Here is a 21,162-nt window from a genome sequence, read left to right on the forward strand (position 1 = left end):
ATCGTAAAAAGTCATGAGGGACCTTAGAATCCAACTGGGTTGACAAATCTAATACACAGAAAATTTAAACATAAATACTCCTAATGTGCAACTACAATACACCAGTGTGTTACTGAATACAGACTGAAGACCACTTGTAGTTAATTAGTCCAGTTTTCCTAATACTGCTCTGCAGGATACAACACACTGTCATCCAAAACTGTGTAGGGGAGAAAAGCCTCCATCTGCCACTCAGTAGCAAGGTTATGAAACTAAACTCTCCTATCCTGGCAAAAGGCTTCCCTCTTTGGATGGATGCCATCCTGGACTTATATTTAAAGTTCAGTGAGCCAGGCCAATTCATGTCATTAATTCCATGGAACATGTTGGCTTTCTATGGTAGCCTTAAAGTTTTCCAGTCATTCTGATAACACATGACTAGGCAATAAACCATATTTTGCTTCTTGTTTTCTTTTTTTTTAAAAAAAAAATCTTTATTGGAGTATAATTGCTTTACAATGCTGTGTTAGTTTCTGCTTTATAACAAAGTGAATCAGTTATACATATACATATGTTCCCATATCTCTTCCCTCTTGTGTCTCCCACCCTCCCACCCTCCCTATCCCACCCCTCTAGGTGGTCAGAAAGCACCAAGCTGATCTCCCTGTGCTATGTGGCTGCTTCCTACTAGCTATCCACCCTACGTTTGGTAGTGTATATATGTCCCTGCCACTCTCTCACTTCGTCACAGCTTACCCTTCCCCCTCCCCATATCCTCAAGTCCATGCTCTAGTAGATCTGTGTTTTATTCCCATCTTACCCCTAGGCTCTTCATGACATTTTTTTCCCCCTTAGATTCCATATATATGTGTTAGCATATGGTATTTGTTTTTCTCTTTCTGACTTACTTCACTCTGTATGACAGACTCTAGGTCCATCCACCTCACTACAAATAACTCAATTTCATTTCTTTTTATGGCTGAGTAGTATTCCACTGTATATATGTGCCACATCTTCTTTGTCTATTCATCCAATGATGGACACATACATTGCTTCCATGTCCTGGCTATTTTAAATAGAGCGGCAAGTGACGCTTTTTGAATTATGGTTTTCTCAGGGTATATGCCCAGTAGTGGGATTGCGGGGTCCTATGGTACTTCTGTTTATAGTTTTTTAAGGAACCTCCATACTGTTTTCCATAGTGGCTGTATCAATTTACATTCCCACCAGCAGTGTAAGAGGGTTCCCTTCTCTCCACACCCTCTCCAGCATTTATTGATTCGAGACTTTTTGATGATAGCCATTCTGACCAGTGTGAGATGATATCTCATTGTAGATTTGATTTGCATCTCTCTAATGATTAATGATGTTGAGCATTCTTTCATGTGTTTGTTGGCAATCTGTATATCTTCTTTGGAGAAATGTCTATTTAGGTCTTCTACCCATTTTTGGATTGGGTTTTTTTTTTTCTTTTTTTTTTGAGCTGCATGAGCTGCTTGTAAATTTTGGAGATTAATCCTTTGTCAGTTGCTTCGTTTGCAAATCTTTTCTCCCATTCTGAGGGTTGTCTTTTCGTCTTGTTTATGGTTTCCTTTGTTGTGCAAAAGTTTTTAAGTTTCATTAGGTCCCATTTGTTTATTTTTATTTCCATTTCTCTAGGAGGTGGGTCAAAAAGGATCTTGCTGTGATTTATGTCATAGAGTGTTCTGCCTATGTTTTCCTCTAAGAGTTTGATAGTTTCTTGCCTTACATTTAGATCTTTAATCCATTTTGAGCTTATTTTTGTGGATGGTTTTAGGGAGTGTTCTGATTTCATATGTTTATATGTACCTGTCCAGTTTTCCCAGCACCACTTATTGAAGAGGCTGTCTTTTCTCAACTGTATAGTCTTGCCTCCTTTATCAAAGATAAGGTGACCATATGTGCATGGGTTTATCTCTGGGCTTTCTATCCTGTTCCATTGATCTATATTTTGGTTTTTGTGCCAGTACCATACTGTCTTGATTACTGTAGCTTTGCAGTATAGTCTGAAGTCAGGGAGCCAGATTCCTCCAGCTCCATTTTTTGTTCTCAAGATTGCTTTGGCTATTCGGGGTCTTTTGTATTTCCATCCAAATTGTGAAATTTTTTGTTCTAGTTCTGTGAAAACTGCCCGTGATAGTTTGATAGGGATTGCATTGAATCTGTAGATTACTTTGGGTAGTAGAGTCATTTGCACAATGTTGATTCTTTCAATCCAAGAACATGGTATATCTCTCTGTCTATTTGTATCATATTTAATTTCTTTCATCAGTGTCTTATAATTTTCTGCATACAGGTCTTTTGTCTCCTTAGGTAGGTTTATTCCTAGATATTTTATTCTTTTTGTTGCAGTGGTAAATGGGAGTGTTTTCTTAATTTCTTTTTCAGATTTTTCACCATTAGTGTATAAGAATGCCAGAGATTTCTGTGCATTAATTTTGTATCCTGTTGCTTTACCAAATTCATTGATTAGCTCTAGTAATTTTCTGGTAGCATCTTTGGGATTCTCTATGTATAGTATCATGTCATCTGCAAACCGTGACAGCTTTACTTCTTCTTTTCCGATTTAGATTCCTTTATTTCTTTTTCTTCTCTGATTGCTGTGGCTAAGACTTCCAAAACTATGTTGAATAAGAGTGGTGCGAGTGGGCAACCTTGTCTTGTTCCTGACCTTAGTGGAATTGGTTTCAGTTTTTCACCCTTGAGGATGATGTTGGCTGTGGCTTGGTCATGTATGGCCTTTATTATGTTGAGGAAAGTTCCCTCTATGCCTACTTTCTGCAGGGTTTTTATCATAAATGGGTGTTGAATTTTGTCAAAAGCTTTCTCTGTGTCTATTGAGATGATCATATGGTTTTTCTCCTTCAATTTGTTAATATGGTATATCACGTTGATTGATTTGTGTATACTGAAGAATCCTTGCATTCCTGGAATAAACCCCACTTGATCATGGTGTATGATCCTTTTAATGTGCTCTTGGATTCTGTTTGATAGTATTTTGTTGAGGATTTTTGCTTCTGTGTTCATTAGTGATATTGGCCTATAGTTTACTTTCTTTGTGACATCTTTGTCTGGTTTTGGTATCAGGGTGATGGTGGCCTCGTAGAATGAGTTAGGAGTGTTCCTCCCTCTGCTGTATTTTGGAAGAGTTTGAGAAGAATAGGTGTTAGCTCTTCTCTAAATGTTTGATAGAATTCGCCTGTGAAGCCATCTGGTCCTGGGCTTTTGTTTTTTGGAAGATTTTTAATCACAGTTTCAATTTCAGTGCTTGTGATTGGTCTGTTAATATTTTCTGTTTCTTCCGGGTTCAGTCTTGGCAGGTTGTGCATTTCTAAGAATTTGTCCATTTCTTCCAGGTTGTCCATTTTATTGGTATACAGTTGCTTGTAGTAATGTCTCATGCCCTTTTGTATTTCTGCAGTGTCAGTTGTTACTTCTCCTTTTTCATTTCTAATTCTATTGATTTGAGGCTTCTCCCTTTTTTTCTTGATGAGTGTGGCTAATGGTTTATCAATTTGGTTTATCTTCTCAAGGAACCAGCTTTTTTATTGATCTTTGCTATGGTTTCCTTCATTTCTTTTTCATTTATTTCTGATCTGATCTTTATGATTTCTTTCCTTCCGCTAACTTTGGGGTTTTTTTGTTCTTCTTTCTCTAATTGCATTAGGTGCAAGGTTAGGTTGTTTATTTGATATGTTTACTGTTTCTTAAGATAGGATTGTATTGCTATAAACTTCCCTCTTAGAACTGCTTTTGCTGCATCCCATAGGTTTTGGGTCATCATGTCTCCACTGTCATTTGTTTCTAGGTTTTTTTAAATTTCCTCTTTGATTTCTTCAGTGATCACTTCGTTATTAAGTAGTGTATTGTTTACTCTCCATGTGTTTGTGTTTTTTACAAATCTTTTCCTGTGAGTGATATCTAGTCTCATAGCGTTGTGGTCACAAAAGAAACTTGATACGATTTCAATTTTCTTAAATTTACCAAGGTGTGATTTGTGACCAAAGATATGATCTATCCTGGAGAATGTTCCATGAGCACTTGAGAAAAATGTGTATTCTGTTGTTTTTGGATGGAATGTCCTATAAATATCAATTAAGTCCATCTTGTTTAATGTATCATTTAAAGCTTGTGCTTCCTTATTTTTTTTCATTTTGGATGATTTGTCCATTGGTGAAAGTGGGGTGTTAAAGTCCCCTACTATGAATGTGTTACTGTCGATTTCCCCTTTTATGGCTGTTAGTATTTGCCTTATGTATTGAGGTGCTGCTATGTTGGGTGCATAAATATTTACAATTGTTTTATCTTCTTCTTGGATTAATCCCTTGATCATTATGTAGTGTCCTTCTTTGTCTCTTGTAATAGTCTTTGTTTTAAAGTCTATTTTGTCTGATATGAGAATTGTTACTCCAGCTGCTTTCTTTTGATTTCCATTTGCATGGAATATCTTTTCCCATCCCCTCACTTTCAGTCTGTATGTGTCCCTAGGTCTGAAGTGGGTCTCTTGTAGACAACAGCATATATATGGGTCTTGTTTTTGTATCCATTCAGCCAGTCTGTGTCTTTTGATGAGAGCATTTAATCCATTTACATTTAAGGTAATTATCAATATGTATGTTCCTATTCCCATTTTCTTAATTGTTTTGGGTTTGTTATTGTAGGTCTTTTCCTTCTCTTGTGTTTCTTGCCTAGAGAAGTTCCATTAGCATTTGTTGTAGAGCTGGTTTGGTGTTGCTGAACTCTCTCGGCTTTTGCTTGTCTGTAAAGGTTTTAATTTCTCTGTTGAATCTGAATGAGATCCTTGCTGGGTAATCTTGGTTGTATGTTTTTCCCTTTCATCACTTTAAATATGTCCTGCCCCTCCCTTCTGGCTTGCAGAGTTTCTGCTGAAAGATCAGCTGTTAACTTTATGGGGATTCCCTTGTGTGTTATTTGTTATTTTCCCCTTGCTGCTTTTAATATATTTTCTTTGTATTTAATTTTTGATAGTTTGATTAATATGTTTCTTGGCATGTTTTTCCTTGGGTTTATCCTATATGAGACTCTCTGTGCTTCCTGGACTTGATTAAGTATGTCCTTTCCTATATTAGAGAAGTTTTCAACTATAATCTTTTCAAATATTTTCTCAGTCCCTTTCTTTTTCTCTTCTTCTTTTGGGAACCCTATAATTCGAATGTTGGTGTGTTTAATGTTGTCCCAGAGGTCTCTCAGACTGTCCTCAGTTGTTTTCATTCTTTTTTCTTTATTCTACTCTGCAGTAGTTATTTCCACTATTTTGTCTTCCAGGTCACTTATCCGTTCTTCTGCCTCAGTTATTCTGCTATTGATCCCTTCTAGAGTATTTTAAATTTCATTTATTCTGTTGTTCATCGTTGCTTGTTTTCTCTTTAGTTCTTCTAGGTCCTGTTAAATGTTTCTTGCATTTTCTTTATTCTATTTCCAAGATTTTGGATCATCTTTACTGTCAGTATTCTGAATTCTTTTTCAGGTAGACTGACTATTTCCTCTTAATTTGTTAGGTCTGGTGGATTTTTGTCTTTCTCCTTGTGCTGTGGGTTTCTCTGTCCTTTCATTTTGCTTATCTTACTGTGTTTGGGGTCTCCTTTTTGCAGGCTGCATGTTCGTAGTTCCCACTGTTTTTGGTGTCTGTCCCCAGTGGCTAAGGTTGGTTCAGTGGGTTGTGTAGGCTTCCTGGTGGAGGGGACTAATACCTGTGTTCTGGTGGATGAGGCTGGAACTTGTCTTTCTGGTGGGCAGGTCCATGTCTGGTGGTGTGTTTTGGGGTGTCTGTGGCCTTATTATGATCTTAGGTAGCCTCTCTGCTAATGGGTGGGGTTGTGTTCCTGTCTTGCTAGTTGTTTGGCATTGGGTGTCCAGCACTGTAGCTTGCTGGTCGTTGAGTGAAGCTGGGTCTTGGTGTTGAGATCGAGATCATTGGGAGATTTTCGCCATTTGATATTACATGGAGCTGGGAGGTCTCTTGTGGACTACTGTCCTGTAGTTGGCTCTCCCACCTCAGTGGCACAGCCCTGACTCCTGGCTGGAGCACCAAGAGCCTTTCATCCACACAGCTCAGAATAAAAGGGAGAAAAAGTAGAAAGAAAGGAAGGAAGAAAGGAAGAAGATAAAATAAAATGAAGTAAGGTAAAATAAAGTTATTAAAATAAAAAATAATTATTAAGAAATAAAAATTTTTTTAAGTAAAATAAAAAACAAAAACAGACAGACAGAACCCTAGGACAAATAGGACAAATGGTGAAAGCAAAGCTATACAGACAAAATCTCACACAGAAGCATACACATACACACCGAGTGGAAAAGGGGAAAAAAATAATATATCTTGCTCTCAAAGTCCACCTCCTCAATTTGGGATCATTCATTGTCTATTCAGGTATTCCACCAATGCAGGGTACATCAAGTTGATTGTGGAGATTTAGTCTGCTGCTCCTGAGGCTGCTGGGAGAGATTTCCATTTCTCTTCTTTGTTCACACAGCTCCCAGGGTTCAGCTTTGGATTTGGCCCCTCCTCTGCGTGTAGGTCGCCTGAGGGCATCTGCTCTTTGCTCATACAGGACAGGGTTAAAGAGCAGCTGATTCGGGGTCTCTGGCTCACTCAGGCCGGGGGGGGAGGGAGGGGCACGGAGTGCGGGGTGAGCCTGCGGCGGCAGAGGCCGGCCTGACATTGCAGCAGCCTGAGGCGTGCCGTGCGTTCTCCTGGGGAAGTTGTCCCTGGATCATGGGACCCTGGCAGTGGTGGGCTGCACTGGCTCCCGGGAGGTGTGGTGGCTATAGTGACGTGTGTTTGCACACAGTCTTCTTGGTGGTGGCAGCAGCAGCCTTAGTGTCTCATGCCCGTCTCTGGGGTCCATGCTGATAGCCGCGGCTCGCGCCTGTCTCTGGAGCTCCTTTAAGCAGCGCTCTTAATCCCCTCTCCTCAGGCACCAGGAAACAAAGAGGGAGGAAAAAGTCTCTTGCCTCTTTGGCAGCTCCAGACTTTTTCCCGGACTCCCTCCCGGCTAGCTGTGGTGCACTAACCCCTTCAGGCTGTGTTCACGCAGCCAATCCCAGTCCTCTCTCCACTTCCAACCGAAGCCGAGTCTCAGCTCCCAGCCCCCGCCCGTCCCGGCGGGTGAGCAGACAAGCCTCTTAGGCTGGTGAGTGCTGGTCGGCACCCATCCTCTGTGCAGGAATCTCTCTTCTTTGCCCTCCACACCCTGTTACTGGCCTCTCCTCTGTGGCTCCGAAACTTCCCCCTCCGCCACCTGCAGTCTCCGCCCACGAAGGGGCTTCCTAGTGTGTGGAAACCTTCCCTCCTTCACAAATCCCTCCCACTGGTGCAGGTCCCGTCCCTATTCTTTTGTCTCTGTTTATTTTATCTTTTGCCCTACCCAGGTACGTGGGGGAGTTTTTTGCCTTTTGGGAGGTCTGAGGTCTTTTGCCAGCGTTCAGTGGGTGTTCTGTATGAGTTGTTCCGCATGTAGTTGTATTTCTGATGTATCTGTGGGGAGGAAGGTGATCTCCGCATCTTACTCTTCCGCCATCTTCCCCCTCTTCTTGCTTCTTGGATTTCTATAAAGGTGCTACTTCATTTTGTTGTTCTTATTCTTACACTGAATTTGTGTTTTTAAAATTAGCTCTGGTAATGTAACTGATCCCAGGATCTTTTTTTACCCCCTTAACTTAACAAATCACACTTTGTTGCTTCTGTCCTCAGTTTTTCTTAAAAGTGATTTTGAAAATGTATAATCTTAAACTTGGCTTTCATTGTAATACATTGTCTTTAATGCAGTTGTGCATTTGTGACTTTAATTCTCCTGAGCTTCAAAAGAATAGTGTGTGTTTGTGTGTGTATTTTATGTCTTCTCATAGCTTTTGCATCAGGTGCCTTCTACTTTTATTTATTGTTTGTCTTTTTTTCTATAGTAAACATCAACAGCAAAACATAAGATTAAATAATTGATATATGATTTTCTATAGGAATGAAGTATTTCCCCTGATTATAATCACTAAAATTTTATGAGCAGCTAATATAGATTACTGTTTTGTTTTCACCTTGGAGGTTTTCTTTGTTGATTTATTTTCAGAAAATATACTGCTGTTATTTTCACAGGTAAAAAGATGGCCTATCAGAAGGTCAGTGCAGATCGAAGAGCTCCAGGACATTCACAGTACCTAGACAATGATGACCTCCAAGCCACTGCCCTTGACTTAGAGTGGGACATGGAAAAGGAACTGGAGGAGCCTGGTTTTGACCAGTTCCAACTAGGTAGTGCTGAGAATCAGAACCTGGAGAATTCAGAGACTGCAGACCTCAATCTTGATCCCATTCAACCAGCAACTTCACCCAAAGGAAGGTTTCAGCGACTTCAAGAAGAGTCTGACTATGTGACCCATTATACAAGATCTGCACCAAAGAGCAACACCTGCAACTTTTGCCGCCTTTTAAAAATATTTTGCACAGCAATCATTTTATTTATTTCTGGAATTTTGATAGGCTATTACGCACATAAAAATTGCTCTTCAAATGCTACGTCTTCAGGAACACTTGATCTTCAGTTATACCAAGAGATTCTCAAGACAATCCAAGCAGAAGATATTAGGAAGTCTTTCAGGTAGGTATGCAAGAAATGGATGTTGGTGGGATGCATCTTCTGGGAATGATGTCTTACAGGGAATATCATACTGTGATATTTCTGTTGTTTAAGGTTAGTCTTACAAGCTGAGAAACATAACTTACCAGCAACCCTTCACAGAGGGGGTACACGTTTTCAGATTTACGATACTGTAATGCAAATTTAAGGTGCTGCTTTAATAATTGATAATAACTGTAACTACTGTGGAGACTAAAAGACTCCAGCCAGTGTATTTTCTCCCTCTTGGGAAAGCCCAGGTAAGCCAAATTGGGATGCAAAGATTGCTGGATGTGTGTGTAATAAAAACTAGGGCATTAGCCATAAGATTGAAATTTTTAATGACATCAGAATAAAATAAACTTGCTTTATGGACTGAAATAACTGTCAGGTGCTAAGACAAGCACTGCTAGTATTTGGTCCCCTGCATTACTGAGCTTCCCAGTTGAGTATTTTTATTGAAACACATTGCGTTCCATATATCAGGCAATTCTAAAAGGTCACCTCTCTCTTTAAGGTAAGTTTGCATATGACCTCTCTAGCCAGAATGTGTTGTTAATAAGTTAGATGATAAGAAAATATTTTTTATCAGGCCTTAATAATTCTGAATTCTTGGGAAAAGCTCCACTCATGTCATATAGCTATTGAGTAACTTAAATTTTGTTGCTTGATATATCATTAGCATATACATTTAATTGTAAAGGGTTCCCTAGTTAACATATTTAGAGAAGTGAGGAACTGGAAGAGGAAGATTAGATATTAGCCTCCACATATGTCTTCCGTACCTGGCAATAAAGAATAATCCTAGGTGAATCATGTTTGTTGATTGTAGGTAAATGAGAGAGAGGGATACTAGGTCATAAGGATATTCCTTCTGGGTTACACTGACTTATTACCATCAAGATGTTGGCACATGTGCATTTCTAGGGATCTTCTAGGGAGCATGCCCACTGAAGATGCATCATTTAATCTATGTGCTGAAATATCACATGTATTGACATTGGCAAATTATAATTCTCTTTCTGAATATCACATCTGAATGACTCGTGGGAATTTGTTTTCTACACACTTCTATGTCTGCTATTTACTGTTGCATAAGCATCTCTGGATGTGTCATATGTAGATACTAACAATTTCCATGGTATTTCTCAGTGTAAAATTACTTATAGTGAATTTAGTGAAAGATATAGCATTGTCTTATAATGAGTGATTGTATCAGTCAGGATCCAACCATAACAGAAAACTCCCTAAATATTTAAAGCAGAGGGCATTTAAAGTAGGGAAATAATTCCATCAGTGATGAAAAACTGAGAGGCCAATCAGGGGACACTGAGGTAGCCAAGAGGTGAACAACAAAATGGAGTCATTACTAAACCTACACTGGAGAAAGGGAGTTGGGGTAACTTGTTGGAAGCTGGAACTTTCTGCATACACAAATGCAGGGGTTGGGCTGGCAGTGGGGATGTAACCTCAGCCAGGGGCACTACTGAAGACAGAGTAAGAAGTACCATGGCTTCTCCCTTCCTCCTGCCCTCCTACCAGTTGTTCCATTGGTTGTCTGAACCCAGCCCGCAGGCATGGGTTCAGACTCAGAGACTGGGAAAACTCATCCCAAAGCGTTCAGATCTCTGCAGCAGGGGAAAGGCAAGGGGTCTGTCCAAAAATTAGGTCTAACCAGCACAGGGATGTTATTTAAAGAGAGAGAAAGGAAGAAAGAAAATAGAAGAATTCCATAAAACTCTGTCTACTCTTAACTTCATGGTGGACATTCATTTCATTACAAAAGTGTCTTCTGGAAAAGGATCCATGGATTTAACTCATTTTTCCTGAGCAACTGCTTAGTTTTTAATGATGGACACAATGAATCTCATAACCTAGCCTGCTTCCCTCTTTATTTTGGCTTTTAGTAAGTTCAGAGTCAAATTTGTATTGAAATCATAAAGAACTTACAGGCATTCCTTTTGTATACTAACTAGCCTGCATATTTTCTCTCCTTATCTTCCTTTGGCTTTCTTTGCCTTATTTTTTTTTCCAGCATTGTAGACATTTAAAAAAACTGACATGTCCTTTTTGTGAATAGGCAGCTGGTTCTAAAATGTTGAAAATGTATAATTAAGTAAACACATTCATCATTTCCCTCAGAATAGGAGTTGTATTACAATAAGGCTTATATTCTCTTAAACTCAAAAATCAACAAACTATATTTAAAAAATATAATCACTGGCAACTTTACTTCTAAGCAATATTCAGTGGTTGGGCACAAATTCACAATTATGTCCTGTCAGATAGCCACAGTTTTTTCCTTGCTGAGATAATAGGTCTTTTTCATCAAAAAATAATATTTTGGTACAAATACGTTTATGTAACTTTCTTCGAATTACAAGTCTTCATCCAAAGACAACTGTTCCCCCAGTAGTCGTGCTAACCACATGCCTTATTATGATTTCCTGTGTTTACTAAGTCATCTTGGCATTGGCTCTGTACATCTTGGGTTCCTCCTGTTTCTTTTCATCAATTTGTGATCAGTTTTGGGCTCTCACCGATCTACTGTCTTGTTCATTAGTTGCTGTATTTCTTCTCTATTTGTTCTCCATTCCTGCCCCTGCTCTACGACTATGTCAGTTCTTGCCAAACATCCTAACAGTTATGCAATATAAAAGCTACTCTTTTTGTAATAGGTTAGTTTGCAGACTCTATGAAGGAATGGACCAACTTGCTTTGCCCATCATTAGACTGTTGTCCAGCAGACATTGAATAATTATTTTTCTAAGGGAGGAAATGAATGCATGAATAGTTGAGGAACAGATCTGTGTTTAATTCATCAATTTTATTATGTATTCTGAAAATCATTTTACTTACCATTTAGGGTTTTTATATTATGATTATATTCAAAGTATTATAAATAAAATTCTGATTTATAACATAATTATAAAATACTAGATTATATAGCTATAGTTACTCAGAGGCTATGCTATGTTCTGATTTTAGGTAAGTGACAACTTAAATCAAAACCAGATACTGTAAAAATGCTAAAGTATCACTATTGATGTCTCATTTTAAGCTGAGGCTTAAATACAATTGCTACTACTAGGACCAGTATGTAGAACTTCGGAGGAAAAAAGAAAAAGATGGTATAAAACCTTGAGATGATGACCATGTTGTAGCCTAGGAGAGGTTAGAGAAGCTGAGAACAAGGAGGGTGGAAAAAGAGTATTTTTGGAGAAAGCTGCTAATGGTGTTGTAAGTCCCAATCTTATCTCAAGGAGGAAGCCTCAAGTCCAATGAAAAAGGGGTTTAATAGAACTACTTGGAAGAACTGGGCGTCTGCCTTTCTACCCAAGAAATCGAAATGACAAGTCACGGACTGGCTAGTTGTGGATAAAATTGCCAAAGAAGAGGTGGTGATTTGGGGAAGTCTATGGCAAAGTTTCCTTTTAGGGACTCTATCCAAGCAGGGAGAGAGGGACAGGGGAAGAGGGAGAGAAATCACTGTTGTCTAAATGTTTGTGTCCCCCCTGCCCCAGAATTCATATATTGTTGAAATCCTAATGCCCAATGTAATGGTCTTTGGAGGTGGGGCTGCTGGGAGGGAGATGCACAGGTCATGAAGCTGGAGCCCTCGTGAATGGGCTGAGATTTTTTTTGCGGTATACGGGCCTCTCACTGTTGTGGCCTCTCCCGTTGCGGAGCACAGGCTCCGGACGCGCAGGCTCAGCGGCCATGGCTCACGGGCCCAGCCGCTCCGCGGCATGTGGGATCTTCTCGGACCGGGGCACGAACCCGCATCCCCTGCATCGGCAGGCAGACTCTCAACCACTGCGCCACCAGGGAATCCCTGGGCTGAGATTTTATACAAGAGACCCCACAGGGCTTCCTAGTCCTTCGGTCATGTGAGGACACAGGGAGAAGGTATCCTTTGTGAACCAGGGAGAGGGCCCTTATCAGCCACCACACCAGATCTGCCAGTGCCATGATCTTAGAATTCCCAGACTCGTATGACATAATGTTGATAAGCCAACCAATCCATGGTACTTTGTTATAGCAGCCCGAGAGAACTAACAGAAAGAGAGAGATTGCGGGGGAGGAGCAAGCAAGCTTCCTGCATGGCTGAAAAGAACTAAGCAGACAGAGCTAGAGGTCTGGTCAGATGCCTGGAAGAAGGAAGAAGGAGGTAGAGGAGAGTGTATTACTCATGTTTAAGGAAGGTGAGAAATCCCCAGTCGTGGGACGGGTGGGTGGGTCTCCAAAGAACTGATGAAGCTGGACAAGTGGAAAATTCAGCTGACTACTCCTGCTGCAGTCAGAGTACCATACCAGTTCTTGAGAGTTACGGTCCAGTGAGAACCTTTTGCTCCTGCTTTAGCTATTCTCACTTGCTCGGTTGCAACCCTGGAGGTGTCAGAAGCTCTGAGAAGGGAGGTGTAAAAACACAAAGAGAAGGGCTTCCCTGGTGGCGCAGTGATTGAGAGTCCGCCTGCCGATGCAGGGATGTGGGTTCATGCCCCGGACTGGGAGGGTCCCGCATACCACAAAGAGAAGAAACTGACTATTCTCCTTTCCTTGGCTGTAAGTTTCACAATCTAGAGATAGTCAAAAAGTGGGGAAAAGTTCAAAGTTCTATTAAATGACACTGAACCTTTTAATTACTCACTGGAGGAACTCAGGTCACTTAACAGTGACCAGAATTACTGGGTTTTTAATCCAGAAACAGGAAAAAAAAAAAAAAAACCACACCAAAAAAACCCAAAAAAACTAACCCCAGTTAATATAAATGGGAGAAAAAAAGTGCTTTATGATTACATTCCCTGAGTAACGATTGCTCAGTGTAGAGATTACACATGTGCTATTTTTATGTGTAATGTTTTAGAAAAAAACACATTTGAATAATGTGTTGATTCAGAGGATCATTGATAGACATATTGACTGCATATTCCTGTTTATGGACCTAGTTATCCCATAATAAAGCCCACATAAACCAACTACTTGATATCATGGTGATCAAATAAAAGAAAATCATTTTCAACATTAGCACAGGAATATGAACACCATGTGTGTCTGTATGTGTGTATTAATCAGTTTTCTAATAAGATTCTCCTGGTCACTTCTGCAAATACTTGTTGCTATTTGAAAAAGGCATTCACTCTTTTACAGTGGTGGTTGATTTCTTTCATGTATCTTCATATAAACAGATGGGGTATATTCAGATGTATTTTGGATATATTCAGATGTGTGAGATTTAAAATAGGCCATTAAAATTTGCATTCATGTATGCTTTTGGTGGCTTGGAACAGTAACTAGATAATGCAAGTTTATTGTAAGCATCAAAACAGGAGGCTGGGCTCACACAATAATCTGTGAATAGGAATTCATTTGACTGAGCCTTGTTGATAAGGAATTTGGATCCAATCAACTCCAGGGACCCTAGTAGCCACAGTCCTCTAATTTTTACTAAAGGGTTGAACCACCAAAGTGATTTATTGGGTTGAAGCACCAAAGTGAATTATCTCCCTTTCCATCTGTACTACTTTTTGTTTGCCTTATTCTTCTCCCAGTACCCACTGCTATGTTCTCCAATACATTATTCCTCCATTCCTCTTCTAGCCTATGGGGCTAGAATGAAATATGATTGTTTTCCCTTTGGGGGTCAGCGATGCTTGTGACTCTGTCAAGTGCTTATCCCTCGTCTAATCAGATTTGGCCAATTGGGATGCTGATCATCTTGTATAAAACGTCTACTTAGGGCTGTTAGGAGAGCTCTTTAACTTAGAAGAAGCTTAAATGTGACTGGTACATGTTTTATTTCTACTATATAATAAAGTCACAGAGCCTTTATCATATATGTTGTTGAATGAGGGACCTATATGTGTGTGCATATGTATATGTATATGCACACTAAAGATCATAAGCAGATTGCTGAATAGAGTAAAGCATGTTGAAAGCTTCAAAATTTAGTTACCTAATATAATATTATAATAATAATTGAAGTGAATAAACCAATGAGGTTAAGTATATTTTTGAATGCAGGAATGTTGCCTTTTGACAGGTGTAGATGCTGTGAAATGGTGAGAAGAAAAGGAGAAAATGTGGTACTCTAATTATGGTTAATATGGTATTTTTTTTATGGAAGGGGCATTATTTTTTTTCTTCTTATAAGTAAAATGTATACAGAAAGTTGGAAAAAAATAAAGTAAAAACCACCTATAACCCTACCACCTTTTCCCCCATTATTTTATTCTTTCTTTCTTTCTATCTTTACCTAACAAGAAGCAAAATTGTATTGTACTATGTATATATTTTTTTGATAACTGCTTTTGAATTTTTTTCCACTTACAATATATTAGAACCATGTTTCAAACCAATAAATACAGAATTGAATCATTACATTAAAATGCTGCTGGCATTCCCTTATGTAGAGGACATGAATTTATTGAGCCTGTTCTTTATAAATGTACATTTAGTTTGTCTCTACAAACATTTTCATATGTAAGTCTCTGTGTGCTTATTTAATTATTCCCTTCTGATAAATTCCTGGAAGCAGATCACAGATTCAGAGAGTTGAAATTTGTTTAGTTGTTTGCTTTGTGTTAGTTACCAAATTGCCTTGTAGGGCTGCCAGCCTTCTAGGTCCTCATTATCTTTTTGTTTTGATAGGCCAAAAATAGTGTTGACAAACTTTTATATCTTAATTGACCATTCATATTTCTTTTTGCATGTATGAACCTTTTATAATTTAAAAACAAGTTTACTGAATATTGTAGTAGAAAAATAGTCTATTACTTTATGTAATCTTTCTGGATTTTATTTAGTTGATGCATTTTATTTGTTAACAAATGAACAATAAATAAAATCCCTAACTTTTTAAAAATATCTGCATTATTTGAACAGAGGCAATATTTTTCATCTTTCTCTGGTTTGGTACAAGTAATTAACCATGAGTTAAGTTATACTGTGAAATAATCTTTACAAACATTAAGTAAAACACCACATTTTCTTAGCTGTTGATTAACTCTTCAAAAGTTTAGGAAATGTTATAAATTATCTTCAGTGATTTTTCTCTCCTCTGATCCCACAGGGCTATATTTTTTGATGTTACACTTTAAAAATGCAAGGCTTGATGATAGTGATACCATCAACAACTGTTCTCTGGTTTCCAGCTGTACTTTCCAGCCATCTTTCTGCCCCTCTGTCTTGAATTATATTTTGGCTTCTGTCTTTTCTACTGTTTGAATTTTTTTGTTCCTTTCCAATTTCAGTATTTAGAAGAATGAGAGCAGGAATGTTGGGAGATGCAAAGAAGGCAATAAAGCAACTGGCACTTGAATTGGAGAAAACCATGTAAATGTATTTAAAAAGTGCACATAATTCAATTTATGCAAATGACAGCAGAATGAATTTAACAGCAATAGAATGATGGTTCCTAAAGGAAGTAATTAGCTATTCTATCATTGATCTCTCCAGATAACAAATGCACATTGTCTTATATTTAATCACAAAAGGAATACAAAGGATTAGATTTATTTAATTATCCATAGTATTTTATTGCTCTGGACTTGAAATAAAGCAACTGCTTCACTCAGTTTCTCAGTGTCATGTAGAGTGACATTAATTCTCTTAAATGTCTGGCTCAACTCAGATAAAAGCTTATGCCTTTCACAATTCTTAGGCATTTGTCTGGAGCAAGAGCAGCGCCCACCAATAAGATGAATGAGGATTATTGACAGAGGGTCTTTGAGTGCAATGGCCACCTTCTCAATCCTAGGCATTCTCTGAGGGCGGCTCAGGTGCCTCAGTGAAAGCCTGAGTCCTAACCACTGGACCCCAGGGAATTCCCATGATTCCCTTTTGTGATCTCCCACCAGTTGAATTCTCTCTTTCCTTGAAACTCTCAGTACTTCATTTTCTCTCTCTTCATTGACATAAACTACCTTCTACCTTGCAGGGGAGAAAGAACGATGAGTCTGGCCCAGTCCTTGAGTCATAGTATGTGGACATGCAGTAAATCTTTATTGCGGGAGACAGTGCACCCAAAATAGAGACCTACTATCATTTTTTTAAAAGAACACATACTTCTGGCCATTCATGTACATTACTGAAATTCAAAATTATATATATATATATGTATCAGGCCTTTGCCTTTTTAACATATTTTATATACATTCTCATAGCATGTGCTAAAAAGTTGATTTTGAAGGTAGAGGATTTTCTTTTCTCTAATGAAAACATGTGTTCTGTGTCTGCTGTATTCCAGGCACTCTGCCAGTCACTCGACAGGTCTTAATGATATTCTGTTTAATCTAGAGAGCATTTCCTTTCTATAAAGACGAAATGAAAGTAAAAATTTCACAGAAAGGTACTTCTATGATCACAGGCTTGATGGAGGTGCAAAGTAGATTCCCTCACAGATCTTTTCATGCCCTGCCAGTGTCAGGAAAGGGTTGTCCCAGACTAGGGCCAGTTCAGCCTGAAGGCTTGCTTTATTCCTTCTCGATGGTCAAATAGAATCAAAGCATTCTCCCCGCACCTTCTCCATTTCCCCCCGCCCTATCCCTCTCTCTTGCCCTCTCCCTGCTCCCTATGCACACACATTATTTTATCCTCGAGGTTATTTACTACAATTAGGTTACTTACTTTCCTAGCAAGCAAATTTTCTTTATCTTTTTCACCAAATCTATCTCTCTTGTGAAACACCAGGAGTAAGTTAGATTGTTAAGGATCGAAATGCAGGAACTCTTAGTTTTTCAAATTTGGTTTTGTCTTAATGGGAGGAATATATTTTACTTAATGAACGGACTCTTTTGCAGTGATGGTTAGTGAAATATTTTTGTTAGATATATCAAGGTCATCTGCCCTTACTGGCTGCCTATCCTGAAAACTGCTCAACCTTAAGGCTCATCACATTTTTCTTGTATCTTTCCTGCATTGACTGTAATAGTCATTTTCATCCATTCACTTCTTGATCTTATTCATTCCAAAAAAGGAACAAGATCAGTCAGATGTAGTACAAGGGAATAAATAAACAATTTCCTTTGAGGATCAAGTATGTCAGTTTACTGTGGATTCACTTGACTTCCCGACACTCTTGCGATAGAAAAGTTGGTAATGATCACATTCAGTAGAGTGAAGTATAGTTAAACATGGAAAGCTTGGGAACTGATTACATACTTCTCTCTTTCATGTTCCTTTTAAATGTCAGTGAAATCAAAATTCAAATAGCAGACATGGCCCTTTGAGATTTGCGATTTGAAAATCTCAATCCATGCTTTAGAACTTAAGCAAAGTATTTGACAATCGCAGCTAAAAGCATTAATCCCATAATCTCATCAGGCTAGTTTACCAGAGAAAAATTAAAATATATATGAAGGGCTTCCCTGGTGGCACAGTGGTTGAGAATCTGCCTGCCAGTGCAGGGGACATGGGTTCGAGCCCTGGTCTGGCAAGATCCCACATGCCACGGAGCAACTAGGACCGTGAGCCACAACTACTGAGCCTGTGCTCCGCAACAAGAGAGACTGCGATAGTGAGAGGCCCGCACAACGCAATGAAGAGTGGCCCCCACTTGCCACAACTAGAGAAGGCCCTCACACAAAAACGAAGACCCAACACAGCCAAAAATAATAAAATAAATAAATAGTAAAATAAATAAAAAATAAAAAGATGGCTGTTCTCTAAAAATATATATATATGAAAAGAGATAATTTGATTTTATAAACATTGCATAAAGTATTTTATTATAGTTACCTAAAAAAATTTAAATGGATGTTTCTAGCTGATGGGAGAGAAAGTAGATTTGGCTGGTAATTCAGATATTTTAAAATGGTGATGAAAACTTCCTCTCCACTGCCCCCATCTTGGGAAACTATAACAAAATAGATAGGTGATATTATCTCCCAAATGTTAGATGCTTATATAAATACACTGTGATGGTTATTTTTATATATTAACTTGGCTAGGCCACAGTGCACAGATGTTTGGTCAAACATTATTGTAGATATTTCTGTGAAGGTATTTTTTTTTTAAAATGAGATTAACATTTAAATCAGTAGACTTTGTGTAAAGCATATTATCTTTAATAATGTGGATGGGTTTCATCCAATCAGTTGAAGGCCTTACTAGAAAAAGACTGACCTTTCAGGAAGAAGAAGGAATTCTACCAGCACACTGAATGCCTTTGGACTTTAACTGCAACTCTTCCCTGAGTCTCCAGCCTACTGGTCTATCTTACAGATTTTGGACTTGCCAAGCTTCCACAGTTGCATAAGCTGACTCCTTAAAATAGATATCTCCCTCTTCTATATATATATATACATCCTTTTCTCTTTCTCTGGAGAACCCTAACTAATAATACATGCAGATTTAGGAAAGTTAAATAAACCAATACAATTTGGCTGTTTTTCTTTTTGTCTTTTGTTTTTTTTTTTTTTTTTTAAATGTAGTCAATCTTTAGGGTTAAACTGAATAATATGGAAAATTGATATTGATTTTTTTTAAAGCTGGTGCTCATCATTGCCCTTATTTCATTAATTTCAGATCTTATTTTTAATGTAAAATATATTTATAGGATAGAATTTGAAATTACATTTGAAGTATCTACCAACTATTTCAAATATTTTAAAAATGCTTAATTTTCTCAACTTAGTATGGTGGCATCAAAATATAATCAACTTCCCAAGCAAAAATGCTTTTTCCAAATTTTACAAGAGTCATTCTTATTTGGGAAAAAAAAAAATGGCATTGAAGTTCCCTTCCCTTTCATTATAACTGGAGCAAATGTATAAATTTTATATGCCTGATTTGGGAAATCAGTTTCTGTCTTCAATAACTGATTGTGTGTTATAGCTGGGCCCTTTACAAATGAAGTGCACTTCTATTGCTTAAAAATTGCTTTCCTGTGCAACATGATGTAGTAATGAATTAAATCCAAATGAACCTTATATTCACAATGTCATAATATGTAACTCGTCCCCTGTGGAACTTTTTTATTATCTCATACAAGGTAAGCTAATGTCGTCCTCTCATGACTCACTTCTCAGAAGGGTATGCAGGTTTCACTATTAGAAATAAAGAAAGAAAACTACAATTTGAGATCAAATTACCTTTTTATAAACTCTTTAAATCAGAGAGGACCTTATTATGTCCCAAAATATGCAAATCAAATTCTGATAGAACAAGAAACAAAAGAAGTCGTTCCAGTTCTGTGGAGTACATTTCTCTGTGAGAGAAAAATGAAACTGAACATTTTGCTTTGTTTCTGCACTGAACAGAAATTTGTGCAGGTGGTTTTTACCTTCAATAAAAATAAGTGTGGGTGTTTTCTCGCTATTTCTTCACTTGCTTTCATCATATTAACTCTATTCTGTAGAGAACAACTTGTAAAATCAGCTTGTGCCAATATTGTAGTTCAAGCTTCTACAGAGATTTAAAAGTTCTAATTTATTAGCCTGATAATTTTTGTAATTTGATGAAACACGTCAGATATTCTCTTATTATAGCTGCCTTCGATGTGTCTAAGTGGCATATCGGAATTTAGGTGGGTATTTCAGAATATGTCTTGCTATTCATATGGGCAAAGAGCAAAGGGAGAAAAATGTTTATTTTAGCCCAGGGGGTGCAGCCAAGATAAATTGTATCAGGTTTTCATAGGCTTTTACTTCTTGTGGCTTCCTATGGGTTTTTCTCTTGGCCAGACCCTTGAAGATATTTTTCTCATCTTGCTCTTGTGAGCCATAGCTGGATCTGAATCAGTTGCTGCTGGCATACCACATGATAGAGATCTAAGCCTTCATTCTGCCATTCTTATTTAAAGTAGAAAACCTAAATTCCCATATGATCTGTTTCTCCTGGTTCAAATTTTTTAATTACGTTTCAATCAAAGACTTCAAATAATACACAAAAGTAAGCACATTATCTATTTATATAGAAAAGTACTAGGGAATTAGAGGCAAAGTCAAAGCTATACACTGTTAGAGGGAAAGGAGACACCTCAGCTTTTTAATTTAAGGGTTTGTATTCTTAATCAAATTTATATTCCATTAAAAAATAACACCTGATGGTGTACCATCGAAGACTTATTCAGTGCCCTTTAACATCAGTGCATTTCCTTATGCATGTATTTATTTAATGACTATTTCTTGTGAGTCTACTGTGTGCTGGGCTAGCGACAAAACAATGAACAAGACATACAAAGTACCTGCATTTGTGGTGTTTATGTTCCCACTGGCCAGAGGGAATCAATGAGAACATACTTGTTCTGTAAACTAAGCATAATGAAAGAAAATGATACATTGTGGTCAGTAGGAAGGGAGGGAGGGAGGGAGAGATTGACTAATTTGCAGAGGTCTCTACCGGTTAATACTGGATGAAGTGATCAGTTCAGTTTCAGATGGACACGTACTGTGGACCAGTCCCTCTGGACCTCTAACCCAGGCTGCCTATGGGACTGTAGATTGCTTAGCAGCTGTCTGGCACAGCCTGTCGCTCCTCCCTGCTCAGTGGACTTCCATGGAGCTCTTCTCCTGCTAATTTATTTGCTTTT

The 21,162-nt window shown here is 38.2% G+C and overlaps 1 protein-coding gene across 1 annotated transcript in view; it reads left to right on the forward strand.

Moving 5' to 3' along the window:
• Positions 1 to 21,162, forward strand: part of NAALADL2 (N-acetylated alpha-linked acidic dipeptidase like 2) — a 1,506,494-nt gene that overhangs the window by 688,095 nt on the left and 797,237 nt on the right. The window contains exon 4 of the mRNA XM_059063915.2: positions 8,111 to 8,612. Coding sequence (XP_058919898.2) covers positions 8,119 to 8,612 — 494 coding nt within the window. The 5' untranslated portion in view covers positions 8,111 to 8,118. The remainder of the gene's footprint in view (positions 1 to 8,110; positions 8,613 to 21,162) is intronic.

The sequence above is a fragment of the Kogia breviceps genome, chromosome 5 (assembly GCF_026419965.1).
Source record: "Kogia breviceps isolate mKogBre1 chromosome 5, mKogBre1 haplotype 1, whole genome shotgun sequence".
NCBI classification, from domain to species: Eukaryota; Metazoa; Chordata; class Mammalia; order Artiodactyla; family Physeteridae; genus Kogia; species Kogia breviceps.